The sequence below is a fragment of the Mustela nivalis genome (genome assembly GCF_964662115.1).
Source record: "Mustela nivalis genome assembly, chromosome: 16".
Lineage (NCBI taxonomy): Eukaryota > Metazoa > Chordata > Mammalia > Carnivora > Mustelidae > Mustela > Mustela nivalis.
Window position 1 is genome coordinate 43,263,030 of NC_139035.1, and position 14,691 is coordinate 43,277,720.

General features: G+C 52.7%; 1 protein-coding gene across 6 annotated transcripts in view; it reads left to right on the forward strand.

The window, feature by feature from the left end:
- The window catches only part of ATP2B4 (ATPase plasma membrane Ca2+ transporting 4), a 93,663-nt gene that overhangs the window by 31,656 nt on the left and 47,316 nt on the right, over window positions 1-14,691 (forward strand). For all 6 annotated transcript variants that reach the window (XM_082703078.1, XM_082703082.1, XM_082703083.1 and 3 more), the window contains exon 2: window positions 12,363-13,009. In XM_082703078.1, coding sequence (XP_082559204.1) covers window positions 12,817-13,009 — 193 coding nt within the window. In that variant the 5' untranslated portion in view covers window positions 12,363-12,816. The remainder of the gene's footprint in view (window positions 1-12,362; window positions 13,010-14,691) is intronic.

Consider the following 14,691-nt stretch of genomic DNA (forward strand, 5'->3'; position numbering starts at 1 on the left):
GACCCCTCCCCCCGAACCGAAGAGGGTTGTTCTCCGGTGATGGAGAGCTTACTGATTTGGAACATCTGGACAGAGCATGTGAGCCCGGGGACATGGGGAAAGAGTGCCCCCACAGACTTTTGCAGAAGCCAGCATTAGGCTGATACCAAAAGACCCCTGCAGAGGTCTGGCTCGGCTGGGTCATGGTCCGTGAATCCTCGAATCCTCACACAGTGCTGGGACAGAAGGCGGCCCTGTCTTTCCTGGGAGCTGGATCCAGCCGCCATCTGTCTGTTCCCCACGCATGTGTTACAGGCTCGAGTGAAAATTAAGTGGGAGACTGGAATTATCTTGCAGCTTTTGGTGGGGCAGAACCAGCTTATTCCGTTCAGTTCTTGACTTTTCCACCTCTGTGGACGCGTTGAGAGGAGCCAGAGTCAGAATGTGCCCCCTGGTGCCTTTCAGTCTGTCGAGGCTCCCAGCCCCTTCCTCCATCAGGCCCCTTCTTTATGCCAGGTTGAGAACCTGGCCGAGCATACTCAATCCCGATTTTAGTTTATAATCCATGCAGTGGTCTTGTATCCTTCCTCGTCCCCCATCTCGTTAGGGCTCCCCACTTCTGGGACCTTGGTGGTAGCCACTTACTTGCCTGTACTTCAAGCACAGTTAGATGCATGCCTTTGGCTTAGCCAGGCAAGCTCCAGAAGGCTGTGTGTGTGTGGGGAGGATGTAGGTAGCCTCACAGACTTCACGTCTTGGTGGATCCATCATCCATGACCCCAGGGGCATGGATTCGGGCTGTGCCAATGTGCGCCGGGCAGGGTTGATCGGTTCCAGAAACTACTACATAAGGAGAATGGAATTCCATCCAACTGGGCTGCTGCTGAAGATGTCGGGAGGAGAATGAGAGATTTTGAGATTGAGATAGACAGGGTGGGGGGAGCTGGGTGGGAGAGATAGAGAGGGAGAGAGGGAAGGAGGGAGAGACGGACTGGTAGACTGGGAGAGGGCGAGAGAGGAGGAAAGTGATCTATGTACATAGAAAAAAATAAAGCGAGAAGCTTGGGACTGAGGTATAGGGAGAAAAATGAGATCGAAAGAGTCTGGTGCTAGGTATTTTTCCAATGATTTCTGGCAGCACAGTGCTTCAGAAATAATCCAGAAAGAATCCTATTTTGCCACTTCCTACAGGCGTCCCCGCTACCACCATGCCCATCATTCTCCCGGGCTTTTCCTTGGAGGTTCTGCAGTGGTGTTTAAAATGCTGTGTGTGGGAGTCGAGAATCGAAGGCGTGTTGGGAGAACTTCAATTCTTGATGTTTACCTCTGCCTCTCCCCTGAGAGGGGGTGATTTCTGCAGCGATGGGTGGTCTGCCTCTGCCTGCACCCGGAGATCCCTGGGACTGTGTCCTGGAGAACAAGCGAGGCGCCAGTCCAGCCAGTCTCTCGGGATCCCGAGAGGGAGGAGAGAGAGTGGGGCGAGTGGGGAAGGAGTAGTTCTTGGAACTCACAGGTAACCGATTCTCCCTGGAGTTTGGGTCCCCTTCTGGGACTTATACACTTCTCGTTCCCTGGGAAATGGAAGCGAACTGGAGCAGAGAAGCTTGGTTCGCTCATTAAGTCCGCGTGAGGTCAGGCCCTGGCACGGGGGCTGGGATGGAGAGGTGAGACCACCTTTCTGCTCATTTGGAAGAGTAAGACACCGAACTCTCCACTTTCTTGCCTCTTCCATCAACAATGACCGGCTGGAGCTGAGCCATCGCTTCGCTGGCCCTCTCTGTCTCTCAACAATGGGCTCTGTGTCTGTCACCATGGATCTGGGCTTTTTTGAATAGATGTTCTTTCTAGCCCCGTGGTATTTGGAAGCTTCCTCTACCTTGGGGGTTCTGAGACGTGTCTGCTTCTCTTTGTCTTTTTATGTATCCCTAAGTAGTGGCCACTCAGCTTGAATGCATACGCTGAGATTTAGGAATAGAACCACTGGGATCTGGGACACCATTAGACTCCTCTCAACTCTCGGGGACAGTGCTCCATATTGGACCCTTTCCTCCCTTCCTCCCTCCTCGCTTCTTACCCTACAGGAACAATGGGACGTTGATGACAGTCGGTTTGACAGGCTTAAAAACCGTGACTGCTCTGCTCTTTTGACCCCAAGGTGCTGCCATGACTGATTCTGTTCCAAGTTCTGATTTTCCCAGCAAGACTTGGTCAGCGAACCAGGGCTGTCAGTTAGGACTTTGAGCTCTCCTGGGGCAGCCGAGCATGCTTCTCCCTTCTCCTGTCCTCTCCCCTCTCTCCTCCTCCTCATGGAGTTGTTTTCCTCAATATCCTTTCAGAGTTACAGTGGCATCTGGAAACACTCAGTTATAATCTGAGATGGAAGGAATTGGAACAGTTTGTGGGATTTTCTCTTCTTAATACCGCCCTAACTTTATCTGATTAACATGCCCATCAGCAGTGGGGTGGTTTGTGTTTTTTTCTCCTCTGAAGGATATGCCAAATCCAAAAGGAGCTGGAATAAGGGGGAGAAAGAGGGATGATAAAATCTGTGGCACCTTTTGTATTCCCACCCGCTGTTTCTGGAAGGCGATTCTCTCTTATTTAGATGTCATTTAGTGATGGTCAGCCTACAGCATGTTTGACCAAGTGGGTACACACTCTTGGCTTAGGGGTATGTGTGTGCATGTGTGTGCGTGTGATTACCACATGGATTAGTTCCCTCCACTCTCTTGCCCTTCTTGAGCTACCTATGACCCACAGCCCATTTCTTTTTTATTTGTTACTTTCTTTTGGGTCGGACGAGTGGAGAGGGCAGAAGGCCACAGTGCCCCCAGCCCATGGCTACTCTCTGATCACTCCCTTCCTTCTCTGCCCAAAACCTTTCCCATGTGCCTGGTCCCTCGTGTGTGTGTGTCTGAGGAGGAATCAGTCTCACTTGTGGTCCTCCTTCAGCTCTGAACCTTGAGTGCCAACTCTGTGGCACCAGCTAGGGGTCCTCGCCACCCTGACTCAAACCTCCCGTCTTGTGCAGGACACCCCTTCACCCTTCACTCCCTGAAGGGTGAACATTGGATGGAAGTTCTCTGTGTAAGTGGAGAAACACATGTCCTTGCCGAGGCACCTCTAGAGGTCAGTCCTGGCAGACCTCCAGCCCCGGGGGTGTTCTGGGGCTCTCTCCCCCTGACTCTTGGTGGAAAGCACCCTGATGACATTGGTAGCCAATGCGTGCTGACGGTGGGGGTTGGGGGGCGGCAAGAGGGGGGTGTGAGGAAAGCTGCTGGCTGGAGCTTGCCTTTGACAGGAAGATAGAAGACAGAGGGGCTGTGTCTCCTTTTCATATCGTAAGTGGCGCAGAGGAGAAGGGGCACGGAGTTTGGCCTTCCTCCTTGAGGAGGTGAGGCATAGGCTGGTAGGAGCAAGAAGACGCACATTCCCTGCCTGAAAGGAATGGACCATATTCTTTACATCAGCTTCCCTTTCCAGGACCAAGTCCTAAACTCTGTTCCCCAGCTACCCTCTTTTGGTTCCTGAGAAAGTTTCAGTGGTTCTTTTTTTTTTTCTTTTTTCTTTTTTTTTTTTTTTAAGCTGTATTAGGGGGGTTGGGAAAGGAAAGCTTTAAAAGTAAAATAATAAAAAACAGACCATTCTGCCATTACAGGCACATAAATAGCTTCACCGTAGCCAGGCTGCACACTCGCTTTGCCATAGCAACCTGGAGCGCGTGTTTATAGCAGCCTGTCACCCCGACAGGGAAACAGCTGCTTCTCCCCCAGCCGCACCCCCAGCCTGGGCCTCAGAGCTGTGGGCAGCCGCCCGCACCCTCCCCACCCAGGGGCTACGGGGGTGGGGGGTGGCGGGGAGGGCAGCCTGGGGTCCAGATGGGCCAGCGGCGGGAACACTGGGGGGAGCCCAAAGCTAGTGTTGGGCGTCTTGGGTTTCCATGTTTCCCATCACCTGTATTTGGCCCACTCTGTCTCCCATCTCCTGCTGTAGGAAACAGGGGTGCAGGGGGGCTTAGCTCCACCTGAACCTAGGAGAGGCCTGGGTGTTCTCTGAAGCTCACGGGGTAGCTTGTTTTGACTTTCCCGATAAGCCTGATCTCCTGTTCCAAGTCCCTGGAGGTCCTCTGGAGTCCCATTTTCTCAAGGACTCACAGGAGAGGGGCTTTCCAAGGGAGGATCGTGGTCTGTCTGGGAAAGGGGGAGCCCTGAGATGACTGGAAGGAGAGACTGGTGCTCTGGGAGAAGGAAGAGCAGGAGGGGGTTTGTGACAAGATCTCCTCCCGGGCCTCTGCCATCAGCCTAGGTTCGAGAACCCCGTCCGAACCAGGCCCCCCTTGGACACCTGCAAAGGGCACTCCCCGGTGTTATGGGACGTGTTGTTTGCAGAGATGCTCTGTCTCCTCTGCCGTGTCCTCTGCTGTGGGCCCCAGACGGGCAGCGGCAGCACCCTTGTTAGGGAGCGTGTTAGAAATGCGTATTCCCAGGTCTGCCCTCACACCACCAAATCAGAAAGTCTGGTGGCAGCAGCAGGGCCCACACCACGCATAGGTTGTACTCAGCCCTCCCAGAGGTTCTGATGCTCACCTGAGCTCCACAACCATGACTCTGAGACTGGCTGCCAGGGTAGCCCCCTTTCCTGATGCCCACCATCGTCTCCAAGTGGAGTCCTTGCTCTTCTGCCTGGGACTTGCAGGAAATGGGTGGGCTGAGAGGAGGCCTGGGGGCAGGGGGGAGGTTCTCTGTGCTCTGTTCAGGGGAGACTGTCATGGAAGGGAGGGGTGTGATGGGCCTGTTCCCCAGGCATAAAGTCCAGTGTGCGGTACCCTGACGGCCGTCTGAGTCATTCAGAAATAGTCCTTGGCTTCCTCGGCTGCTGAGCTCTGGGGACAGAGCCGCGGCCCGCAGCACCCCCTCCTGGGGGATGAGCTGTGCCTTCTCAGTCCCAGGCCAGGGGCTCCCACCTCTCCCCCATTGCCCCAAGGACTCCACCAGCACCTGAGCCTAGGAGCTACAAGATCCTGCTCCAAGAGCCAAGGGAGATCGACCCTCCTCTTCCTTTCCACCAGCCTGGCATGACTCTGCTGAAATTTGTTTCTAAAAATAACCCAAGATCCAATCCCGCTGCTAAAAAGCCCCTTTGTTCCCTTGGAACCAAAATGTGGGAAAACCACAGAAAGCAGCCCCAAGAAAGGCCACGTATGTTGTCCAAGAGAACATACATAATGGACATTTGCATGTCACTGCCCAAGGTCTATGTCCCGCCCCAGTTCTGAGGAGCTGCTCCCCACCTGGGTGTGAGAAGCAGACAGCCTTGCAAACCTGTATCCTGAGCATCTCCCGTGAACAGGTGGGAGGGACTGGGAGAGGCTGTCGGCGCCCTTTTCGTTAAACAGCAGACCTTCCGCGAGGCCCTGTCCCTCCCTCCTGAAATGGGCTCTTATCCTCCTTAAGCAGCTGAAGGAAATGGTCATTGTCACGGTTCCATCCTGCACCTTAAGCTCTAGCTTGCTGTGAACATTTCCCTGCACCCCTGGGGTCACAGGAGTGACCCAAGCCAAATTGACTCAGATTCTGTGGAAGAGGGCACATTCCCCGTGGCTCTGGGCCTGAAGGGCTGCCCTTTTTCATCTTGATGGATTGATGCTATTTTAGGATAAAGCTAGAGGGGGACACTGCCCTCTGAGGCACACTCTGCTCTAGCGTCCCGACCCATGCCTCGAAGCTTCCTGTCTTCATCTCGATGGTTTCTGGGTCTCTGACGGGAGCTGAATCTCAGCAAGCCGAATGATTAGGGACAGGCTACCAACCTCAGGTCAATTCTTGGTATCACTGTGTAGAGAGAGTTTGAGCTTTCGATGGGCCCTCCCTCTCCCTGCCCCTTGAAGCCGTTAAGTTCGGTCCTCTTCGCCCTGGCATATTTTTGACAGTACAGCCCTTCTAGGATTGCAAGTTTTCAGGATCATGGTAGGTTTTGTTGTTATTTGTTCAGATCTCAAGTGCAGAGTAGGAGGATGACCATACCATTGGTTCATGGCCCCTCTTATCACTGGGCCACGCGAGGCCCTCTGCACGCTCACTGGTACCCCACATCCCACATCTGTCCCCTTCTCCGCCCATGAGCAGCATTCTCATGGCCTCATATGTATCTTTTTGTTTAAATACATCCCTTAAAATGGATAGCATCCCTTTAGAGTGTGTTTTTTTAATTTGCATAGACGCCATCAAAGTGCCCTGCCCCACCCCAGCGCTGTTTCTGAGATCACCGGCATCACCGTGTGTACATCTGATCTGTGTTTCTAACTCTTGCCTAATAGCCGCTGTTATCTAGAGCACAGATTCTGCCCGCCCATGCCTGGACGGGCAATCTCAGGTTGCCTTGACCAGCAGTAATGTTCCAGTGAACACCCTTACACACGCCGCCCCCCCCTCCCCGGCTGAACTTGCATGATCGTTTTTTTTGGAAGACGTGCCCTGGAGTACAGGATGGGGCCAGAGTGTGCATGGACATAGTTTTGCCTTAGAAGTACCAGCTGACTCTGGAGAAGAAGGAAGAATTCTGGATCCCTAAGGCTCAGGGGTGGACGGTGACCCTTTTTCTCCAGAAAGATGGCTTTGATTCTCGCACTCCATTTCTGCCGTGGGACTGAAGGCTTGCTCAGCGTGGCAGACGGGGAGGAGAGGGGTCAGTGAGCCAGCCTCGTGGGTGCTGCCTTCTAACCAGGAGGTGAGGTTCTCTCTTCAGGAAGGGAGAATCCTCTAGAACCCAGGTCCTAGGAACTGGCTGAGAACTAGCATGGGGTTGTAGGGCCTAGACCACAGGCCACATCGTGCCATCCTGTGGTCAGTACGGAAGCCTGGTTTTGATGCCCTGGCCCTCACTTGGCTTCTTGGCATGGACATGGTTCTTGGGCATTCTGATGGGGGTGATGCCCACCACCCAGACTTTAGCCTATGTTCTCTGCTTCTGACCTTCTTCCCTCATGCCTCCAAAGGTTCTCCGAAGACTGAAGGAGGGCGTGTGCTCAGATATGCTTCTGCAGGGCAGCAGGCATTGGAGGAGCCACAGGGCAGGGCAGGCCTGCGGAGGGAAGGAAGAGCCTGGGACCGTGCTGGGGATAGGCTGCCAGACCTGAATGGCAAGAACTAGAGTCATGGAAATGAGGGGCCTGTAAAGAGGAGGGAGCAGAGAAGCCTGTGTGTGGGGTTTAGACCTTCAGAGAGAAGGGCCGGCCAGGAAAGCTTCACGCCAGGCAGCCCGCTGTGGTCAAGCGCTTGCTGGATTTCTTGACAGGGCATGGCCCTCTCAGAAGCCTGGGAGGGCCCGAAGGGCAAAGTAAAGCTTCGGAAACGGGAGGCGGTGGCCCAGGCAATGCCCCTGCTGGAGACAGGAGAGAGAGAGAGGCGAGAGCAGGGTCTCTGTGTCTCCAATCACCACAGAGGAGGTGGTCCCCTGCCCTGTTTGAGAGCCTTTAGGGCTGGCTCTTGGGCAAGGCATGGAAAGCTTTCTGTGGACCTTCTCAGCAGGCTTTCCGAGGTAAAGCCATTGCTTTTTTTTTCTTTTGTGTCACAGGATGGTCCTTGTCCTTGGGGCAGGGTGGCTTGGATTCAGCCTGGAGCACTAACCCTGGCTTTCTGAAGCTGTTTCCCTGCCACAAAACGGCAGCGCCCTCCCTGTGGGGCTGCGGGTGAGGATTCAAGAAACAGTATGCGCAGTGATGGTAAGAGCTGCTGTGCTCGGACCAACCACTCTGCGTCGGCCGCTCTGCCAGGCCCCATATCACACACAGGCACACGCCCGCGCCTCTGACCTCTCTCGTTCCCACACAAGGTGCCTGCTGTGGTGCCCGGCCCGTTGTAGGTGCTCCAGTACTGTTATTTCCCTCCTGTCCAACCCCTGACCCCATTGCCTCCCTGTTCCTGCAAATAGGGAGGAAAACAGAGCCTCACTTGGGAAAGGGAGCCTCCGGACCAGAGAGAAGGGAACAGGGTATGGGAGGGGGGTGCTGGCACAGGTTTCATATTTCAGTTTGGTGCTATCTAAGGTGGGACTGGCCTCTCCTCCCCTCCCTGCCCCAGCCCACAAGAAGTCTTCCCTCCTTGCAGCCCAGAGGCCAGTGTTGAGGGCCGCCTTTAACTATTCCAGGCAGGTCCAGCTGCAGAGCGGAGCCAGCCTGATTCCCCAGCTCCTGGCCCCTCCTGTTTCCTTTCTCCCGTTTCCATTCATACTCCATTTCCCATGCATCGGGCCAGATTCAATAGGAGCCTTTGGCAGAGGAGATTGGGGGGGGTGGCGGTGGCTTCCTTTTGGATCCTCAAAAGACCCCACTCTATCCCCTACACGGAGCTACCCTTTCTCCTCGTAGTCTGGGGCTGTACCTCTTCCTTAGCGCTGGGAAAGCTTCCAAGAATAAGGGATTCCTTGGACAAAATTGGAGGAAACAGAGTGTCTGACTATTGTTTATGGTTTGGTGGCTCAGGGCATGCGGTTCTTGTCTCTGGCAGCTCCGTTTTGGAGCTCTGGAGCGAGCCCAGGAGGCCTGAGGCTTATCACTTTCCAGGAAGTGGGGGGCAGTTTGCTTCTCAGGTGCGTATGGGAGAGGGAGAGGATCTGTTTTGGCCCCTGTAATGGAAATGTAGTTGATTCCCAACCAGAACGAGAAGGAAGAGGCCGCATTTCCTCTAAGTGGAAATGGATGTTTTCCGTACTCCAGAGATGCTGCATTTTAAAGGACCTCTTAGATGTTTGTCTGAAAGTGAGGAGGGAAGGAGTAAGGTGTCACAAAAAGAGCGCCAGGCAGCCAAGGATGCTGAATTGCCAAAGACTAAATCACTTATTTATTTTTTTGGACTTCAGTGTCCTCATCTGTAAGAGAGTGGTAGGAGGGGGGAGCTCCTAGCTGTCCTCCCTAGAACTGATACATGACCGCACTTTCACAGGTCATCCCAATTGTAGAACAGATGTGATAGGACTTTAGGAAGACAGACATTGAGATGATTCAGTGATCATGTAAAGGAATACGATCACTTGCCCCTGAAGGAAGCGATGGGAGAGGGTTTGCTCTCCCATGCTATCAACCTTTAAGCAGGCACAATGTTAGAAACTGGGACTGAGAACATACCTTACCCAGAATGCCCCAAGCTAAATGACTAATCCTGACCTGATGAGAGGTGGTACCTCCCAGGCGTCTGAGCGTTGAGTCTGAGGCTGAGGCCAAGGCTGAGGTGGTGTGAGCGCTTACATATGATTCTTTGCCAGTTGCCTAATAAGGACAGGGGCCAGGCAGGCTCGGCAGTTGCAGAGAGCTCACATTCTAAGAGCTCAGAGAGAAGCATGGGTCCCCGCAACGCCTCCAAATTCCAGAATAACTTTCCTAGAGATCCCACCTTAAACCAGGGCCCCAGCTGACACCGCCTGCCTTGACTCTAGTGCTTGCCCTTCCTCTGTGAGTGTTTCTAGAGCTAACCTGAAGCAACAAACCTTGTTCCCACAAACCACATGCCCCATATGTTCGTGTCTGAAGTGTCCTCTTCTCACTGGTTGCCCAAGTGAGTGAAAAATGTCTCCTCTTTGCTATCTTGAAGAGAGGGTCAAAGTAAGGAATTCTGACTCAGACTTGGCCCTTTCTAGAAATCTAGGCTGCCTGGCCTAGTGGTATTGCCAGTGGTTATACCCTAGCTAATGGTTATTGCTGATGAAGCTGCTTGGAATTTTCCATTCTTTTTGAGGGTTGGGAGTTCCCTCCGGCAAGGAAAGATGGAGGGGCGCAAGGAGCTTATTGGCCTTCTGCTTAAAGGGCTAGATCCCAGAAGTTCATTAGGATCAAAGTAAGCCTTCTCCCAGCACTTGAGAGCAGACATGCCGGACGCTGGGCATCTTTCATCTAAGCCTTCCAGCACTAGTTCTAGCTCTCATTTGCTGTCCTCGATCACTTTCTGAGGATGGCATGAAGAGGTAGGGCTCATTCCCTCCCCCACCCCCAGGTAAAGGCAGGAGGAACTGAGCCCTAAGAAGGACAAGAGACTTGCCCAGAGGATGCCTGGGAAGATGGTAAATCTGGTTTAGAATCTGCTCCCAATTATTTAACAACGTCAGATTAACTGGATGCCTACTGTGTGCGGGCTGTCTTCACGCACTGGGGATGAAGCCCTGGACGAGACCAGTGCAACCTTTGCTCTCAAGGAACATAGAAAACAAATAAATAGAAAAAAAGTAAAATCTGATTTCCAGTTTAGCACTCTATCAGTTTGGTTCTCAACATCCTCTTGAAAGGTTAAGGAGCTCTACTTAAGGGTCAAGATGGGTTTCTTACGGCTAGAGCCCTTCCCACTGCTTCCAGGCTTAGGCGGGAGGCCGAACTGGAGGGACATTCTGTGGTACCCCTGGAATCCTTGGGCCAGCAGGATGATGGGAATCTGACGCACTGCCTCACGTTCCTCCCGGACCTCTGCTCCCCAGGCTGCTGGACATCTAAAAAGAAAGGCAGAAAGAAGAAAAAGAAAGGCAGTATGATATTTGGAAAACAATAGCAACAACGAAACAAAACCCTGCCTGCTTAGCCCTCTGTCGGCCAGAGTCGCTCTAAAAATCTCTGGGAAAAGGAAGAAGCAAAGGGTACACTAAGGGGGGAAGCAGGAGTGTAGCCAACTCCATCCCCTGGGACCTGCCGGGAACAGAATTCATGGAAATCAGCCGCAGCTTTGGCCACATGTGATTTTTGGAAAAGTAACTGGTAAAAGGGGCAAGCCTTTATCTCATGGTTCTTGTGCTTCTCCATTCACCTTCTGGCAGGGAGGATGTCATCTGTGTGTTAGAGAGGGGCTGTTCAGAGCTCCTTGGCACCCCTGGTAACTGAACTCAAGTCAGCGGGTTCTGGTGCTACATTTAGAAAGAGCCCCTTTGGGATGCCTGGGTGGCCCTGTTGGGTATGCATCTGCCTTCAGCTCAGGTCATAATCCCAGGGTCCTGGGATCGAGTCCCACATCAGGCTCCCTGTTCGGCGAGGAATCTGTCTCTCCCTCTGCCTGCCGCTCCCCCTGCTTGCACCCTCGCTCTCTCTCTGACAAATAAATGGATAAAATCTTTTTTTAAAAAGGGGGAAAAAATACCCCTTCATGTTTTTTGAGACTCTTCACATTTAAATGATGTGGAAGCGCCTGGGTGGCTCAATCAGTTAGACGTCTGACTCGGGTTGTGGCTCGGGTCATGGTCTCAGGGTCGTGGGATCAAGCCCCACATCAGGCTCCGTGCTGAGTACAGGGTCTGCTAAAGATTCTCTCTCCCTCTGCCCCTCCTCTGCTCTCTCTCTCTCTCAAATAAGTGGCTGATGTGTGACAGTGGGTCCCTGAGAGCTGGCAGGAGCTGCTCTCTGAAGTACGGACAATGTGGGGATGAGCCTTGCCACCGTCAGCCCTTTATAGCCTCACTTGCTTGTAGCTCGGCCCCTCCCCAGAGTCAGAGGGGGAGCCCCTGGCTCTCTGAGGAGAGAAATGCTGGTCTGAGATAATCTAGTGCTCGCCCACTTGCAGGCTCACACTGCTCTCGTGCTGACCTTGCTGTGGCCTTGGGCTCCAGCCGAACTGTTGCTGTCTTATCTCTGCCAGCGCAGTAACTTTAATTCTCAGATTTACCCTTAAACTCTCTTCCTGCTCCTCGGAGGTCCTTCTGTCCCGTTTATGTAAAAAGGCTCCACCCCATATGGCCGACTGCCGGTTCATTTTACTCTCCCCTTTCGGACCGAGGGGAAGCTTTTTGGAGGTGTGGGGCTTCACTCCCAAGACTCGAACCCAGTTCCTGACCCATTGAGGGCAGCGGCGGGCGGGCTGTGGTATTTCCGGCTGGCCAGAGGCTTAGTATTCTGAGGGGCCCCAGGGGACACAGGCATTGTCTATGAGGTTACCCTCCTGGTTTGTACCTGTGTATGCTGGGTACAGGGTGTGCGGGCGGCAGACTGGCCGGCCACCCTCCAGGTCACTCTGGTCTGGACTCGTCTTCTGACCTCTTCTCCCCTGTTCGAGGCAAGGTCAGACCAAAGGATTTCATGGCGGGGCCCTCAAACTGACAGACAAGGGAGAGCATGAGAGCTCTTTGTTTCTGGAACGGCCAGATCCGTGTCCCTTGGCTTGAGAGCACTATGATGGCAGGACGGAGGTGTATCTAAAATTACTTCTCTACAAGGGGGTTCACAAGCTGCGGGGGCCTCCCAGGGAGGAACGGGCCCCTCCTGAGTCCGTCTGCTCAGCCTGGGCCTCGGCCACCGGTTGGGCGCAGGCATCAACTGTCACCTATACCCTTGTGCTAGAATGAGTCCTTCTTGCCGTCGCAGATGCTGATCCTCGTGGCCGTTCTAATTGTTTTTGTCTGTCTTTGAATCTTTATTCCAGAGATCCAGTTGTCAGCAGTATCCAGGGAGCCCTCCTCTTCCTCCTCCTCCTCCTCCTGCCGCCTCTCTACCACTGCCGTTGCTGGTTGTTGCTAAGGTGGCCTCCATGGTAACATGCACATCCTGTTTATACCTCCATCTGGGCAAGTTGGTCTAAGCTAGGAACCTACCTACCCTGGACAAGCGCTTCCGTCACTCCCTGGGGACACCAATCATCGTGACACGTGGTCCGGTTTCCACTCCGTTCCCCCATCCTCTTCCTCCTCTCGCTGCCAAGCTTCACACACAAAAAAGGATCTGGGCTAGAGGCTGCTCTGGTCCCATCTATTTCCTCACTGGGCTCCCCGAGAAGCAAGAAGTAAGAAGAAGTGAGGCAGAAAGGCGGAAGTTCCCGAGCAGTTGAAGGGGAAACTCCTCATTTTCTCTGGTCGAGGGGCTTGGTAACAGCAGGCAAAATGACGAACCCAACAGAACATGCCTTGCCGGCCAACTCGATGGTTGAGAGCCACGAAGGGGACTTTGGCTGCACAGTAATGGAACTGAGGAAGCTCATGGAGCTGCGTTCCTCTGATGGAATCGACCAGATCAACGTCCACTACGGGGGGGTGATGAATCTGTGCAGTAGACTGAAAACCAACCCCGTGGAAGGTAAAGGCCGGACCAGGGGCGGGGACCCGGAGCAAGGTGGCCGGTGTTCCAAACCGTTGCTTCCTTAGCTCCTGGAGGAGGCAGGGAGAGACCTGCCTGGTGTACCTGTGTGTCTTTTGCGAAAAAAGTGGTCTCTGAAGCACCAACGGGGGGTGAGGCCGTGGAGAGCCATTTCTTTCCTAGAGATGGTGTTCTCTGAAGATCAAGCTTTTCTTCCTTTTTCTGTATCAACCTACAGAAAGGAGACGGTTCGTCTCTATTTTACAGATGCTTGTGTTAGATGCTTTTATCAGCAAACAATCAAGTCTCTGATTCAGGATCGGTCTCTGATTACAAAAGAATTTAAGATACAGTTCTGCTCCACACTGATCGTACAGTGTGACTGGGGACAAGGGGCACCGGAACAATGGATGAGTCCATCTACCTAGTGTGCCTCCTCGCCATCGTGGACAGTTAGGAATAGGGTGGAAAGTCATAGGGTATATGGGTACACCTACCATATCTTTGGATTATTCACTTTGTGTCACGTCGGGGAATTATTGATGACTTTTTCAACCCCGCCTGGTGTGCTTTACCAATCATTCTTCTTAATCTCTTCTTAAAAGAGAAGGGGAAACCTGGCTTCATGCTTTCTGCCTCAGTTCAGTTGCCTGATAAGCCACGGTAACACAAAATTTTGCCTCCTCAAAATGGAGACAGAACCAAAGGGACCTTCTTTTCTTACGTACACATGGTTATAGCCGCCCTCTTATAGGCTCTTACTTGGTCCTGTCAGTGAGGCGGGGCACAGCTGAGCAGCACCAGACAGAGCAAAGATCTTGCCCTTTAGATGCCTTTAACCTCTTGACGTGTGCTATTTCTGAGCCTTTCTTGGAGGCTACATCATTTTTCTTGCCAAGTCTAAGAAGTTTTGACCCCTGGCCAATGCTGTAATTTTGTGACTTAGAGTTCAGACTCTTCAGAATTAAAGAGAGAGAGAGGTTTCTGTCTATTTCTGTACATTGCCCGTGTCTTCCTTTCTTTGCAATCAGAGAGAGCTGCCCTCCGTGTTCTCTTTCCTTCTAGAATTGTTTCCTATCTCTCATGAGTTCAAACTCTAGCTCCATCATTTTTTAGCTTACAGTTACTAGTGTTCATATCACGGAACAGTTTTCTTAGCTTCTCTGAGTCTCTTTCTTCTTTGAAACTGATGTTAGCACTTAGCCCGTACGGTCATGGGAATTAATCATTGGGATTACATATACATATGATGTGTGTGCAGTGTTCAAGCTTATAATGGGTATTTGATAGATGGGCTGTCTCAGATTAAAACAGAGCCCATGTGTCTGATAGCCATTTGCCGGAACGTGAGTGCCCGTGGAGCGCAATGTATTACCTTCTCTGGAAAGGCTCCCTTAGCCGGCGGCCATTTCCTCCCTTCACCTCTTTATGTCGGAGAGATGTGGTTCGGATGCTTAGCTGCTTTGGCGAGGCTCACTCTTTGCCTTCTGGCTAGACTCTAATGACTGCCCTTTGGGCACTGCTTACTTCTTGTCAGCAAGATTTCTTTATTCTGCCACTTCTCTAGTAGTTTTGGCCTTAAATAAAGGCTATTCATATTATATGTTGGCTGAGAGACGGAGGAGCTTGGGGACACCGTCAGAATTTAGGCGGGACCTTTGTTCCCTTCCTGCACCATTCGT